The sequence below is a fragment of the Molossus molossus genome, unplaced genomic scaffold (genome assembly GCF_014108415.1).
Source record: "Molossus molossus isolate mMolMol1 unplaced genomic scaffold, mMolMol1.p scaffold_m16_p_20, whole genome shotgun sequence".
Lineage (NCBI taxonomy): Eukaryota > Metazoa > Chordata > Mammalia > Chiroptera > Molossidae > Molossus > Molossus molossus.
In genome coordinates, this window is record NW_023425356.1 from 24,382,137 (window position 1) to 24,396,404 (window position 14,268).

General features: G+C 52.9%; 1 protein-coding gene and 1 pseudogene across 4 annotated transcripts; one reads left to right on the forward strand and one right to left on the reverse strand.

Annotated features, from left to right (window-relative positions):
- The first annotated feature begins 1,162 nt into the window (after positions 1-1,162).
- RUSC1 (RUN and SH3 domain containing 1) lies at positions 1,163-10,308 on the forward strand. 4 transcript variants are annotated; one of them, XM_036272500.1, is made up of 11 exons: positions 1,163-1,210; positions 1,856-3,299; positions 3,580-3,990; positions 4,876-4,974; positions 5,136-5,212; positions 5,339-5,513; positions 5,601-5,706; positions 5,896-5,942; positions 6,595-7,144; positions 7,716-7,844; positions 9,583-10,308. In XM_036272500.1, exons 2-11 carry the CDS (start codon positions 1,940-1,942, stop codon positions 9,749-9,751), a joined length of 3,123 nt encoding a protein of 1,040 aa, XP_036128393.1. In that variant the 5' UTR covers positions 1,163-1,210; positions 1,856-1,939; the 3' UTR covers positions 9,752-10,308. The 4 variants fall into 4 exon arrangements, with proteins under 4 accessions (XP_036128393.1, XP_036128392.1, XP_036128390.1 ...); XM_036272499.1 differs by lacking the exons at positions 1,163-1,210; positions 1,856-3,299; positions 3,580-3,990 and adding an exon at positions 4,559-4,625; XM_036272497.1 differs by lacking the exons at positions 1,163-1,210; positions 1,856-3,299; positions 3,580-3,990 and adding an exon at positions 4,584-4,625 and having other exon boundaries at positions 4,763-4,974.
- Positions 10,309-12,843: 2,535 nt separating this feature from the next.
- Positions 12,844-14,202, reverse strand: LOC118637860 (annotated as a pseudogene).
- Positions 14,203-14,268: the final 66 nt, after the last annotated feature.

Below are 14,268 nucleotides of genomic sequence, written 5' to 3' on the forward strand. Positions count from 1 at the left end.
GGTTTGCCTCAGTGGTTAGAGCGTTGGCCTGCGGTCCAGAGAGACCCCGGTTCAGTTGCCGCTAAGGGCACGTACTCTGGTTGCAGTTTTTACCCCCGGCCTTGGCTGGGTCGTGCAGGAGGCAGCCACTCAATGTGTCCCTTTCACGTTGATGTTTCTCCTCTCTTCTGCTCCCTCCCATTCTTATCTGAACAAATGAAAAAATGTGCTAGTGTGGGAGTTAAAAAAAAACCACTTATCATATTAAACACAAATAAATGTGAGCTATACACACATTTAAGGAACTAGCAAAACCAGGTAAGATTATTTTCCAACTTGCTTACTCCAGTTAAGGGTTGTGGGTGACAGGAGCCTATCTGGGCGGCTCAAAGTGGGAGCCAACCCTGGACAGTAGGCGCTTCCATCACAGGGCCCACTCATATCCACACCCACTCAGGCAATTTAGACACCAATTCACCTCACCTGCGTTATCTGTGATGTGGGAGGAAACCTGAGTACAGGGGAAAACCCACAGGGAAGAATGTGCAAGCTCCACACAGTGGACCTACCTGGAATCGATTTTCTTTTCTCAACCCTACAAGGAAATTAGGATGAATGAAACGATATTATTCCAGGACCTGCTGTACTCTCCAACCCGTGGTTCTGTTCTTGGGTGCACCAGCCAGGGATGCAGCTCTGGCCAGAGTGGGCAGTTTGGGTGGGGTGGTTGCACAGAAGGTAGGGCTGCAGGTCTTAACTTCCGGACCCTTTAGGACCAAAAGCTTAGAACATATCAAAAACTGCAAATCAGCCTGGCTGGCGTGGCTCAGTGGTTGAGCATCTACCTATGAACCAAGAGGTCACCAGTTGGGATTCCGGGTCAGGGCACATGCCCAGATTGTGGGCCTGATCTCCAGTGGGGGGCATGCAGGAGGCGGCCAATCGATGTTCTCTTTCATCGATGTTTCTGTCTCTCGCTCCCTCTCTCTCTCTCTCTAAAATCAATAAAAATATTAAAACAAAAACAAAAAACTGCAAATCAGGACTAGGTGGGTGACAGGAAGACATCAAGTGCAGGGGGCTGGGTCTGAGCCACGCCACGCCCATGCGTGAAGGGGTGCGGCTGCGCAGCCGCTGGCGGGTTGTAGCACCGCGCCCCTCCCCTCCAGTCAGTGCAGGGACAGTGGGAGCCCAGAAGCCCAACGCCTGGACCGGTTGCAGGAGGACCTTGGTGAGGAGGGCTCGGCCCGGGGTGTGGATGAATGGATCGGGCATGCAGGGTGGGGCAGGAGAGGGGGTAGTAGAAATGAATAGGGGTGGGGTGGTGGCTGGATGATAGACAGGTGCGGAGAGAATGGATAGAAACGCCGGGTTTCTAGCAGGGTGGAGTTGTACAAGGGCTGTACGCTAAAGCCCTGTAGGGTCTGTGCGGATCGGCTAGACTGTAGACTGCTGCTCAGTTCTTACCCACCACGCCCGACCCTGTCCTGCATTAACCAGCCAGACGCACCTCCCCTCTGCCTCCCATTTCAGAGCATCTGGGCAGGGCCTCCCTTGGCCCCTTAATCTGGGATTGATTGCGGCAGAGAGGACCTAGGGTCCATTCTGGGCAGCATCCTTTTTCAAGCCCCCGCACCTCCACAGGGATCCAGAGCGCAGCCGCATTCTCCGATCCTCTCCGCCCCATTCCCCGGGGGTTACATTCGACTCCACCTGCAAACACTGCAGAGGAAACTAAAGGCCAGTGAATGGTCATTTGCATCTCATTTGAATATTGTCTATAGCAGCTAGCGCCTTCCCAGGCCTGTCAGTCACCTCGGTGCCCTTCTCGCGGTTCGAACCCTCACTGGCTGGGTTTCACATCCCTGTCTTCTAGGTCAGCATCTGCGGTTGCCAGGTAGGCGAATGTGAGAGGCGGTCTTCCTGATTTTCTAGAGGCCATTCCGTCGCCGCTGGCACTATGCTGTCCCCTCAGAGGGCTTTACTCTGCAACCTCAACCACATCCACCTCCAGCATGTCTCTCTGGGCTTGCACTTGTCGCGCCGTCCTGAGTTACGGGAGGGGCCCTTGAGCACATCCTTTCCCCCAGGGGACACCGGGGGCAAGGAGAGCCGGGGCCCCTGCAGCGGGACCCTGGTGGACGCCAATTCCAACAGTCCAGCCGTACCCTGCCGATGCTGCCAGGAGCACGGGTCAGGCCTAGAAACCAGGCAGGACCCAGCACAGGAGGAAGAGGGGGCTGCTTCTCCCTCGGATCCGGGCTGCTCCTCCTCGCTCAGCTCCTGCTCAGATCTTAGCCCTGATGAATCCCCCATTTCAGTCTACTCACGGGACCTCCCTGGTGACGAAGATGTCCACCCTCAGCCTAGCACCAGTCTCCTGGAGCAGGACTCCCCTCTGGCCTCCGCAGGCCCTGGCGTCTGCTCTCCCGACAGCTTCTGCTGTTCTCCTGATTCCTGCTCTGGAGCTTCATCTCCACCCGGCCCTGGCCTGGACTCCAACAGCAATGCTCTTACCACTTGCCAGGACCTCCCTTACCCAGGGCTAGAGGAGGAGGAGGAGGGTGGGGAGCAGGACCTCATTACCTCCGAGCTCCCAGAGGCAGATGACGGGAAGATCGACGCTGGGAAAACCGAACCCAGTTGGAAAATCAACCCCATTTGGAAAATTGACATAGAGAAAACGGAAGCCGGCTGGAAAATCACTGAGAACAATAACTGTGGTTGGAAAATCAATGGGAATACCAACTGTAGTTGGAAAACTGAACCTGGAAAATGTGACTCCGGTTGGAAAACCAACACAGGAATAACTGATTCTGGCTTGAAAACAGACGCAGGGAAAAGCGATGGAGGATGGAGAAGTGACGTCAGCGAGGAGCCGGTGCCCCACCGGACAATCACGTCCTTCCATGAGCTCGCCCAGAAGCGCAAGCGGGGCCCGGGGCTGCCCCTCGTGACGCAGGCCAAGAAAGACCGCAGTGACTGGCTTATAGTCTTCTCGCCCGACACCGAGCAGCCCCCCACCGGGTCGCTGGGCAGCTCCCCAGCGGCTCCCCGGGAAGTCACCACCTTTAAGGAACTTCGGTCCCGAAGCCGGGCCCCGCCCCCGCCAGTCCCACCCCGAGACCCCCCAGCTGGCTGGGCCTTGGTCCCTCCCCGACCCCCACCCCCTCCCGTGCCTCCCCGGAGGAAGAAGAACCGATCGGGGCTGCAGCCTATAGCGGAGGGGCAACCCGGGGAAGGCAGGGCAGTCAGGTCAGGCGAGAAGGCCCCAGCCGCGAAGGAGCCGGAGGAGCCCGGCGCGCAGGCCGGCCTTGAGGGTAAGAGGCCACTGGAGGAAGAGGGAGGAGGGCTGGGCTTCAGCCTTGCCCAAGCCTCCAAAGCTTACAGCCCGTCCCCCTATATCCCAACGCCCTTTCTGTGTCACCCATTCTCCCCGTCCCCCTCTACCAGGGAGCGCTCCGGGAAAGGGAAACTGGGTGGGTCGTTGGGTTACGGGACTAACTCTTTGCTCCCTCTTTCTCCCGCCCTTCCTTGCCTGGCTGCCCGTTCTGCTGCCCTCCTTTCCCTCCGCATCTGCCCCGCTAATCGCGCCTGTAGCCAGTCCCCTTCTGCTCCCTCCGCCCCTGGTTTTCCGGTTCTCAGCCGACGGGCGCCCCCTGTTGGAGGGTGGGGGCGCGGGCACTTCTGGGTCTGTGCTCCTGGCGCATCTGGCCGGCTGGCCCGGTGCGGGGCTGCGGTTGCTGGGGGCGCCCAGTCCCTCAGAGGAGCAGCTGCTGCCTGTCCGCCTGTCCCCCGTGGGAGCCTATTCGCCTCCGGCTCGGGGGGCTCTGTCCGGCCTGGCCAGCCCCGAGCTGGCACTGCTGCTGTCCCCGCTCTTTCCCAGAAGTAGTACCTTCCCTGCCGCGGCTCCCCCACCCCGCCAGGTACCCGCCCCCCCGCTGCCACCGCCACCTCGTCAGCAGAAGGCCCCTCGCTGGACCAGGAGCCCACCGCCTCCACTCAGGCTACGTAAGACGGACCGGGGCCGCCCCGCAGGCTACGCCCCAGGCGGGCCGCCCCGCACACTCCTATGTCCAGCTCACACCTCCGTTTTAGTTTTTTTCCGTGTTATTCGGTTCGGCCCGCCCTTCGACCTGTGGCCGATTCTTAGCAAGTTCACTGGTTCTGGGGAGTCTGGCCCCGGCATAATGGAAGTGGGCTTGTCCAGCTTTCATACTCAGTTTAAGGGGGTCCCAGCAAATCCATTGTTAGGGACCTTGGGTTACACCCTCTGTAGAATTCCCTGGCCAGTGCAGTTTGGGCCCGACCCCCCCTCCACCCACCTTACTTGGGAAACGTAGGGTGAAGCTACCCGACGCCCTTGGCTGAAGAGGTGCTGGTCACGCCTTCCTCCCTAGACCAACCTCACGTGGGCTGCAGGAGCGCTCTCCTCGGATTTGCTGGCTAGGGACCTGGGTTTCCCCTTTCCGGCGCCTTCCAGCCTCCCAGTCCCTCCCTCTCTCCTCCACTCTCGTTTGTCTGTCTTTCCATTGGTCGGAGCTCCCCACGTGCTCTCTGGGTCTTCGTGGGCAGGTGCCCCTCCCTTCCCTTGCCTGTCATCTCCTGCCCTATAGGCCCCAGCCAGGCTGGCGGGCAGGCGGGAGGTGAGTGCGGCTGTCCCTGCACCGGGACTTCCGCGATCGAGGAGGTGGGAGCTGGGCCCTGGAGATGGAAATAAAAACGGGGGATGGGGTTGGAGAGGGACAGCGAGTGATGAGATCTGAGCAGAATTTCACTCCAGGGTCCCGGGACGAGCTGTAAAAGGGTGGAGGCGCTGTGGATCCGTAGAGTGCCAAAGCTTGGACTCCTGAAGTAACCCTTGGTAAGTGTCACCACGTTCTTGCCTTCCTGCAGTCCGAAGTTCCTGGTCCTTCGCCTGTGTACCCAGGGCCCAGCGACTGTGGATGGCAGAAGCCCAGAGTGGGACTGGCCAGCTGCAGGAGCAGAAAAAAGGTAGGACACCCTAACCCTGGCTTCAGAATCAACTGCCCCTCACTGCGGCCCTCCCCTTCAGGGTCAGATTGCATAAACCACCTGTCTCTTCAAGTCCTTTGGGTATCCACAGGACAGAGAAGGGGACTTTGATACTTATTCTTTCCCCTCCCCCTTCCCAGGTCTCCTGATAGCTGTCAGCACCTCAGTGGATAAAATCATCTCACACTTTGGGGCGGCCAGAAACTTGGTTCAGAAGGTGAAGCTGTCTGTGGGAGGGTGTTGGGGGTGAGGAGATGAGTGTAGCTTTGGGGGCCCAGAACAGTTGTCAAAAAGGGTGCTGTTGGTATCTCATATGGACCCATGCCCACTGCACTGCCTCCAGGCCCAGTTGGGGGATAGCCGGCTGAGCCCAGATGTGGGTTACCTGGTGCTGACCACTCTCTGTCCGGCTCTCCATGCTCTGGTGGCTGACGGGCTGAAGCCTTTCCGAAAGGACCTCATCACTGGGCAGCGCAGGAGCAACCCCTGGAGCGTGGTGGAGGCATCAGTGAAGCCAGGTGAAGTGTGGGACTGGGCCCTGGGCGGGGACTGGGACAGGGCAGGGCTAGGGCTTGGACTTGGCTGACAGCTCGGGTTGTCCCCAGGCTCCAGCACCCGGTCTTTTGGAACCCTGTATAGCCAGGTCAGCCGTCTGGCCCCACTGAGTAGCAGCAGAAGCCGCTTTCACGCCTTCATCCTGGGCCTCCTCAAGTGAGTGGCATTCTTTCTGGTGCCCATCCCATGGCCTGGGGACTGCAGGGGTATCTCAGGTGGGACATAGTAGTGATTCCTCATGTTCCCAGAGATCTCTCCTGCTCCAATCTCATCTCCTGCCCCCTACCCAGAGGGGGCCGGAGTCCTCCATCTCCCTGAACTTCTGTTCCCTCTTTTCTCCCCTAGCACTAAGCAGTTGGAGCTATGGTTTTCCAGTCTCCAGGAAGATGCAGGTCAGAGGTTCAAATGGGAGAGGATGGGGTTGCTAGGCTGTGAGGGAAGGAGATCTGTTCTGCTGGTTCCCACTAATGCCAGAATGATCTTAATCCACTCTCTGATCTTATTACTCTTCTGCTTAAAACTCTTTGAAGGAGTCTCATAGCCCACAGGGAGAAAGACCCAAATCTTCACTCTAACCTCCAGTCTTGATTATTTGGCCTCTGCCTCCTTCCCCTGCCTCAAAGACTGGGGCTTTTCCTAGTTCTTTGACAATCTTCCTTTCTGGTTCTCCCCTCCACCTAGAATAGACCTTCCTGTCCCTCCTCATTAACTTTCATTTATCCTTTGGGTTCTACAGTGAGGCTTCACCCCTGCCCTCAAGACTAGGTCACCTGCCACACCCCATTTTGCTCCCATGGCCTGGTCCTCCTTTCTGTTACTCAGTTTTTTATCACCACTTGTTCTGTATGAGCCTCCTTCTCTAGGCTGTGGTTCTACATGGGCAAGAATGTGTCAGTCCTGTTCCCCACCATGTTCTTCTCTTCTCTGATCCAGTGCCTGGCATAGAATGAGGCCTGGGGGATGTTTGTTGACGGGTGGGCCGAGGCAGGGAGTACTCTGGGACTAGGCTGAGGGCAGGGGCTAACATTAGCCTGCTTTTTCCAGGCCTGCTATCCCTCTTGTACCTGCCTACTGGATTCTTCTCCATGGCCCGGGGTGGCTGCCCCTCCCTGTCCACAGAGCTGCTGCTCCTGCTGCAGCCATTGTCGGTGCTCACCTTCCACTTGGACCTGCTCTTTGAGCACCACCACCACCTGCCCCTGGGCCCACCTCAGGCTCCTGCCCCCCCAGGCTCACCTCCAGCCCTGCAGCAGACTGTGCAAGCCATGCTGCACTTGGGGGGTCGGCTGGCCCAGAGCCTTCGTGGGGCTTCTGGGGAGACCCCTCCAGGCCCTTCAGCCCCCTCAAGCCCTCCCAAACCAGGCAGCTGGTGGGAGCAGCTGACCCAGGCCTCCCGGGTCTATGCCTCTGGGGGCACCGAGAGCTTCTCCCTTCGTCGGTGGGGATCCAGGTGTCACAGGACTGCGGCTGAGGAAGCACAGGAGAGGTCGCTGCCCACAGAGGACTCAACACCAGGCAGAGGCATGTGGCTAGGAAGACTGTTTGGAGTGCCTGGGGGCCTCACAGAAACTGAAAGTGGAACTCTAAAGTCCAGGTAATGGGGTACCTGGTCCTCTTCAGGACTTCTGACCCTGTCCTAGAGCCCCCAATCACCCAAATATGAGACTGTAGTGATCCTTCAGGTCAGAAGTTGGAAGTCTGTTTTCTACGGCCATGAACTAAACATGGTTACATTCTTAAGAGATTGCATTTTAGTGGTTATATAAGCACCCACACAATGTTCTTCATTTTGCCTCTTGGCCCTCAAAGCCAAAAATATTTACTATCTATCCCTTTAGAAAAAAGAACATTATTTGCTGAGCTCTGCTCCAGGGTTTGACCATTGGTGGCTCTTTAATGGCCTTGGGCACTCTAGTGATCTTCTGGGTCTCTGAGTGTACTGGTTCCATAGGTCCTTTAGTGACTTTTGGTGTTGTAGACCTTTGTTTTCACCTCCCTACTCACCCTAACTGTCACTCTGCCCTTAGCAGTGACTAACTCCTGATCTCTTTTGAAATATAGTCAGGCCACTCAGTCTCTGTCTCCCTCCAGAGTCCTGTGTTCTTGTCTTTTTATTTTCTTCTGGAGGTGGAGTGACCTCTGTGACCCTGTGTCCCTTCCTCCAGGAGACCATCCAGCTGGCTGCCTCCTACAGTGAGTGTGTTGGCTTTGGTGAAGAGGGTGGCACCTCCTGAGATTCCCTGTTCTCCTGAGGAGCTTGAGGCCTCAGCACCTAGCATGGTGCAGACCCACAGGTAAGGAGGATCATGCAGGATGCATTGGTGTGCACATATGTGTGTCTTCATATATATATGCATTTCTGTCTTCACAGAGTGGAGGGGAGGTAGTTTAAAAGCTGTAAATTCAGACAGTGTGTAGTTTGCATTACATCTCTGTTATCTATTATGGTGTGAACTAATTTCTCTGAGCCACAGTTTCTTTCTCTGTAAAGAGGATAATTTATACCTTTGCTATGGTTGTTATAGAGACTAAACATAATTTTATAAAAGCATTTGGCACAGGGGTGGTGTCTAGTGACAACTATGTACCTCGATGTGCCCAAGTGCACGCCCTCAGGGATTATGCTCGCCTTTAGTGGGGTCTTCTAATTTGGTACCAGGGTTTGCTTCTACTTTGGAGTCTTGCTTCCTTTGATTTCTCAATCCACTGAATGAGGCTTCTTGATTGTTCATTCATTCAGCAATATTTTTCAAGTACTTACTATGTGCTAAGCATTATACTAGGGGAGGGAATACAAAGACAAACATATTGGAGCCCCCAACTTCAAGGAGCTTGTAGTTAATTGGAGATACCAATTAATAAATGAGTGGTCAAAATCTGTACGGAAGACTGTAGGAAAGGAAGACTGAGTCCTTTGGAGCCATATAGACAGGGCTTCTTTCCCAGTTATGGGGACTCAGGGAAGGGCCAGTGATGGTGTAGGGTATGCATGTATCAGAGGGAACAGGATGCGAAGGTGGAGAGGCTCAAGTGAAGTGAGGAACTGTGGGTACATGATTGGTTGTGGCCGGAGTGGAGGATGCTGGCAGCAGTGATGGGAGGCTAGAGGCTTCAGTCGGCCAGTTACAGGCAGGACCTGGACCTCACTGTGAGGCCCTGGGGCCACTGAAGGATCTTAAGCTGGGGAATGATATGCCTGCTTGTTTGTTTGTTTTTAAATATTTTTATTGGTTTTAGAGATAGAGGAAGCGAGAGGGAAGAGATTGAGATAGAAACCTCAGTGAGAGAGAGAACAATGACTGGCGGCCTCCTGCATGCCCCCAACTGGAGATCAGGCTCACAACCCAGGCATGTGCCCCATCCGAGAATCAAACCGACGACCCCTTGGTGCATGGGTCGACGCTCACCCACTAAGCCACACTGGCCTGGCTGCCTGCTTGTTTTTGAAGGATCTCTGACTGCTGTGTGGAGAACGGAGCTGGGGAGGGAGGTCACAAGAGGTTAAGGGATACCAGTTAGATTATATGCAGTAGTTGAGAGAGAGGACAGATGGCTAAACTAGGGTGGGGACAGTGGAGTCGATGAGAAAGAGATCGAGTAGTGGAAGATACAAGCACCTAGCTAGTTTTGGTGACTGATTGGATATGAAGACTGAGAAACTGATTGGATATGAGGACTGAGAAACCCTGGTTTTTGCTGGGAGCAACTGGGTGGAAGGTAGTGCTCTTTACCTGTATAGAGGACACAAGAGGAGGGACTGGATTACAGTTAAGATGAGTCGTTTAATTTGCATCTGTTGAATTTGAAGTACCAGAGAAGTGAAACTCATGTCAACTAAATAGCTGAAGAGTGGGTTTGGAGCTCAGGAGAGGGCTGGCCCCCACAGAGAATCCATGTGTTGGTACACACAGCCCCATCAATGTTCACTGAGCTGAACCAAAGGGACACTCCACACAGTGGGAAGGTGAGGCCTGGGACAGCTGAGCACCCCCACCTCGCCTCATCTCAGCATCTCCCTCTGGCTCCTCACAGGGCAGTCCGTGCTCTCTGTGACCACACTGCTGCCGTACCTGACCAGCTGAGCTTCCAGCGTGGGGAAGTGCTGCATGTCATCACCACTGTGGATGAGGACTGGCTCCGCTGTGAGCGGGATGGAGTGGAGGGGCTGGTACCTGTGGGGTATACCTCTCTTGTTCTGTAGGCCTAGGTCCTTTTCCTTTCCTTCATATGTCTCTCCCTTCTGTCACCTGGGAATGGAATGGCCTGTGAATACTAACCCTTGTAAACTGGTTTTCCCAGAAGAATTTTCCCTGTCTGCAAAATACTTTCCTTCCACATCCATTTCTGCTCATGTGTAAAATAAATTTTCCTTCTTCTTTCCCATACCCATCTGTAAAGTTGAAATCTGCTCTTTTTCCAAATATATACAAAGGAATTGCTCCATGCAGTCTCTTTCTTCCTCCCCATCTACATAAGGGAACATTTCCCTTTCTATCTGCAAACTGGAAATCTAGCCCCCATCTACCTTCACCTGTAAGTAGACTGCCAGAACAGTATATGCCTCAGTTCCCAAGGCCAGAGGGTCTCTAGTCCCCTTCCTGTGTATGAATCTCCCCAACTTCCCCCATCCCATGTTGCCTGTATTTATTATGTACTCATGTTGTACTAAGTGTCGAAGCCTGGGCACCCCTGGTGGGTGGGCCTGTGGTGTTGGTCTGCCTCCTTTCTCCTTTGTCCCAATAAAGTGTGGGAGTTGAATATGTGTGTGTGTCACTGTGGGTTTCAGGACAGAGGCTGTGGGGGAAGGGATCCTTTCTGACAGGAAGCTCAAGGGAAATGCTTCCTTCCAAGCCCTGGTTCAGTTCTATTTCCTGCGGAATGGAGAAGTGGCCCTTAATCGTGCCTGAATCTCAGAAGTGCCTCTCTATTCCGAGACTCGATAGCTTTGTTTTGTGAGACCAATAGGTAGGAGTCTGAGTAAAAAATGGTAGAGTAGGGAAGACGTAGCCTTTGAAATTGTACTCATTTAGATGTATCTGAGGTGATGAAGGATTAAAGCGTTGCAAGAAGTGATGCATTTTTTTTCTACTTAACACCACCATTCTGCAGTAATATAATTTTAGGAAGCACAATAACTCGGCATGTATAACTTTGTTTGAATTAAAATGAGTTTCGGTCTTTTGAAATAAGAATAGTTAAGATGTTCTGGAGCTTTGAGGATGGGGTTGGAAATCACTATAAATGATTGCCTAGAGGAAAAATCACCAAAAGGCTAGAGAGTAGAAAGCTATAATTATAACCAGGCAACAGGAAAGTTAGGGGGAAGGTGAAAACTATGAAGTGAAACACAGGGGAAAGGTATCTGGAAGTCTTCCTTCATCTTTGCGAATATGGTTGGAGAGGATAATGGGCAGGTAATAGGAGAGGGGAGATAAAAACAGATCCAAAGCTTTGTAAATACTAGAAGCAGGCTTTGGATGGCCTCAAACATCTTACTTTTTGTCATTTTCTAAGACTTATTCTTAGACCCCATTCCTGGCTAATTCATATTATTCACCTGCTCCTAGCTTTAATTGCATTTATATTTGGCTGCCCTCTTAAAATGCCCTCAGTTTGCATTTCAGGTGTTTTCTAGGGTGCTGTTTCACCAGCTTGATTCTGAGAACCTCTGGGGATTCCTAGAGTCCGAGTACCCAAGTTTATGAGGCTTCTTCAATTGCAAATTACCACTGCAAAAGTTGTATTTTTATAATGTTTTAAATTATAAAACAGTAGATATGGAAGATACTTTGATTTTGGGACCAATGTTTTTTTTGTTTGTTTGTTTTTTGTTTTTTTATCCTCACCCGAGGACATTTTTGCATTTTTTGTTCAGACAGAGCGGGAGGGAGAGAGGAAGAGAGAGAGGGAGAAACATCGATGTGAAGGGACACATCGAGTGGCTGCCACCCGCACGACCAACCAGGGCCGGGGACAAACTGCAACCGAGGTATGTGCCCTTAGCGGGAACTGAACCCGGGTCTCTCTGTACCGCAGGCCGACGCTCCAACCGCTGAGCCAAACCGGCCAGGGCCGGGACCAATGTTCTCAAAATGAGATATTTAGAGTAATCTTGGGGTAGAGGTACAGGGTGTCCATGATTTCTCAAGTTTTAGAAATCTCATACTGATATAGAGCCTTTATTTTCCATGATTCAATCTGCCCACTCCTTTTTCTGATTTCTATCCCCAATGTACTTAGTTTTAGTGGGTAATCCTAGTAAGAGCTCCAAGCTCAATATTGTTATAGCATTAGTGAAATTTGTAGTCAGAGCTTAATGGTTCTAAAGGGTTGTGCAGGTGGTAACATAGCAGTGGGACCTCCTTGCAGAACATCATGAAATAGTCTAAACACTGATATGAAATAAAATTTAGTTTTGTACTATTATTATATAGTATCTAGACTAGAACAACTGCAGTAGATACCCAAGGTTAAAAAAATTAAAGACAGCCCACGTCGGTTTGGCTCAGTGGTTGGAGCGTCGGCCTGTGGGACCAGAGAGCCCCGGGTTTGGTTCCCACTAGGGGCGCGTACCAACAAAACAAAACAAAAAAACAAAAAAAAATTAAAGACAAATTAAAAGCCCTGGCCGGTTTTGCTCAGTGGTTAGAGCATTGGCCTGAGGATCAAAGAGCCTTGGGTTCAATTCCAGTCAAGGGCACGTATCTCAGTTGTGGTTCAATCCCCAGCCCTGTTGGGGTCGTACAGGAGGCAACCAATTGATGTTTTTCTCTCTTTCCCTCCCTCCCTATCTGAAAAACCACTGGAAAAATAGTCCCCAGTGAGGATTAAAAAACAAATTAAAAAAAATTAACTACTGTTTGCTTTTGCAGTCATGAAGAGACTATTATATATCTGTGGGTTAAACCCGTAGTCCTTGCAGTCAATTGTCTTTTTTTTTTTTTTTTTTACTTTGGAACTCGGTGCTTTTTATTTACAAAAGAAAAATAATAAAGGAAAATCTGAAGCTAATCGGCTGGAGACACAGGGTGAAGGTAGGAATCTGGGGAAAGGGGAGGGTGGTCTGCAGAGAGAAGGGTAGGGGCTCTGGCCCTAAGGGAGCTGCAGGGTCCCAGTCTCTTTGGGCTTCCTGAGGGCTAGCCGCACCCCCCTGCAGAGGCTCAGATCAATGGGCTGTCAATTGGGTCTCCCACTGCCCACTCTGTTTTTTCCAGGAGCCTAAGTTTCCAGCTCCAAAGAGCTGGAATGGCAGGGGAAACAGGTCAGAGAGCCCATGGGTCCTGCCACCACTCCTCACTGTGGTGTGATCTTGGCAGCCTCTGCCCGGATAAGGGCAATGAAGTCCTGGTTGATGAGGAAGATGAATCTCGTAGGCTGGCAATCTCCACTACTGAGTTGTGGCTGAGGCGCCATTTGGAGCCACACAGTACGGGCCCATCCATCGATGTAGATGGGCCACCAATCCTCACTAGCAATGAAGAAATAGCCATTGTTTTACAGCTTGATGACGGGAGATCTTCCAGGCTGGACCACCCAGAGACAGGTCCATGTCAATCTGGTTACCCTTGGTTGCCCTTCCCAGGGTGATCTCTCTTGAGTGCATCAGGTACCACACCATGCGACCCTGCAGAACTGCCAGCGTCTGGTTGTTGGAGAGCAGAGAGCTTGTGCATCTGCTATCTATTAGCACCTGCCACTTCTGCAGTTCCTGTCCAAGCTGCTGAATCTCTTGCTTCTGGCACCAATCAGCCACTGTTAGCTCATGTTCCAGGACATCATCGCGCATGTCCTTGAACTTACTGTTATCAGTCAGGTCCCCTGCATTGGAGATGTTCAGCACTTGGTCACCCTTGGGCAATGGCTGCACTGTCTGGTCCTCCAGTAGGTAATACTGCTTCATAAGCTGCCAATGGGCCTGCAAAGCCTTGGCAACATGGGCCAGGTAGAAGGCATCAGGGTGTCTGTGCAGCAGGTCCTGGAAGGTCTCCAAGGTGGGCTGGCTAATCGATCCCACTTTGCTCAGCAGCTGTTCCTCAGCCTTGCTAAACAGGGTTTTGCTTTGGATGGTGGCGATGACCTCTGGGTACAGCTGTCTCATGGCCTGGCCGGCCAGCTTGGAGATGACAGGATTGTAGAGCAGGGCATACCTGTGCTCCTGGACTTCCCAAAGGGTGAAGCAGCAGCTGAACTTCACACCCAGGTAGATGGACGTCAGCACTGATGAGCAGGAAGTCATCTGTAGGCTTCCAGCAGCCCAGATTCTTGGTCACCTGAAGTGGCTGTTTGCTTTTCTTCACACACTTGGTAAGTCCGGGGGTGGGTGCTGGGCTGGGTGGCACAGGAGTGCTGGGGGACTTTGACATTTTCTTCTTCTCACTAGAGGAGGGCTCACTCCCAGAACAGCGCCCTGGTTCCACCCCACCGGCCCACTGCCTTCTCGCCCAAGTAGAGGACTTAGCCAGGTTGCTCTCCACCAGCTCATCATCAAACTTCTTCCTCTTGATAAACCTGGAGGAGCTTCTCCATTTAGGGATGGTACCCAAGGCCTCTGAGGCGGCTTGCTTCTGCCCAGCCCACTGGTCCCTCATCCTCTGAGCGGCTGGCAGTGCCTGATGCCATCAGGGATAAATCTTGCAGCCCTTGAGAATTCGGACTCGCTCCTTGGGGAGGCAGCTTGGAAGGCACCAGAGACATACAGGGAAGAACTGAATTGTTCAG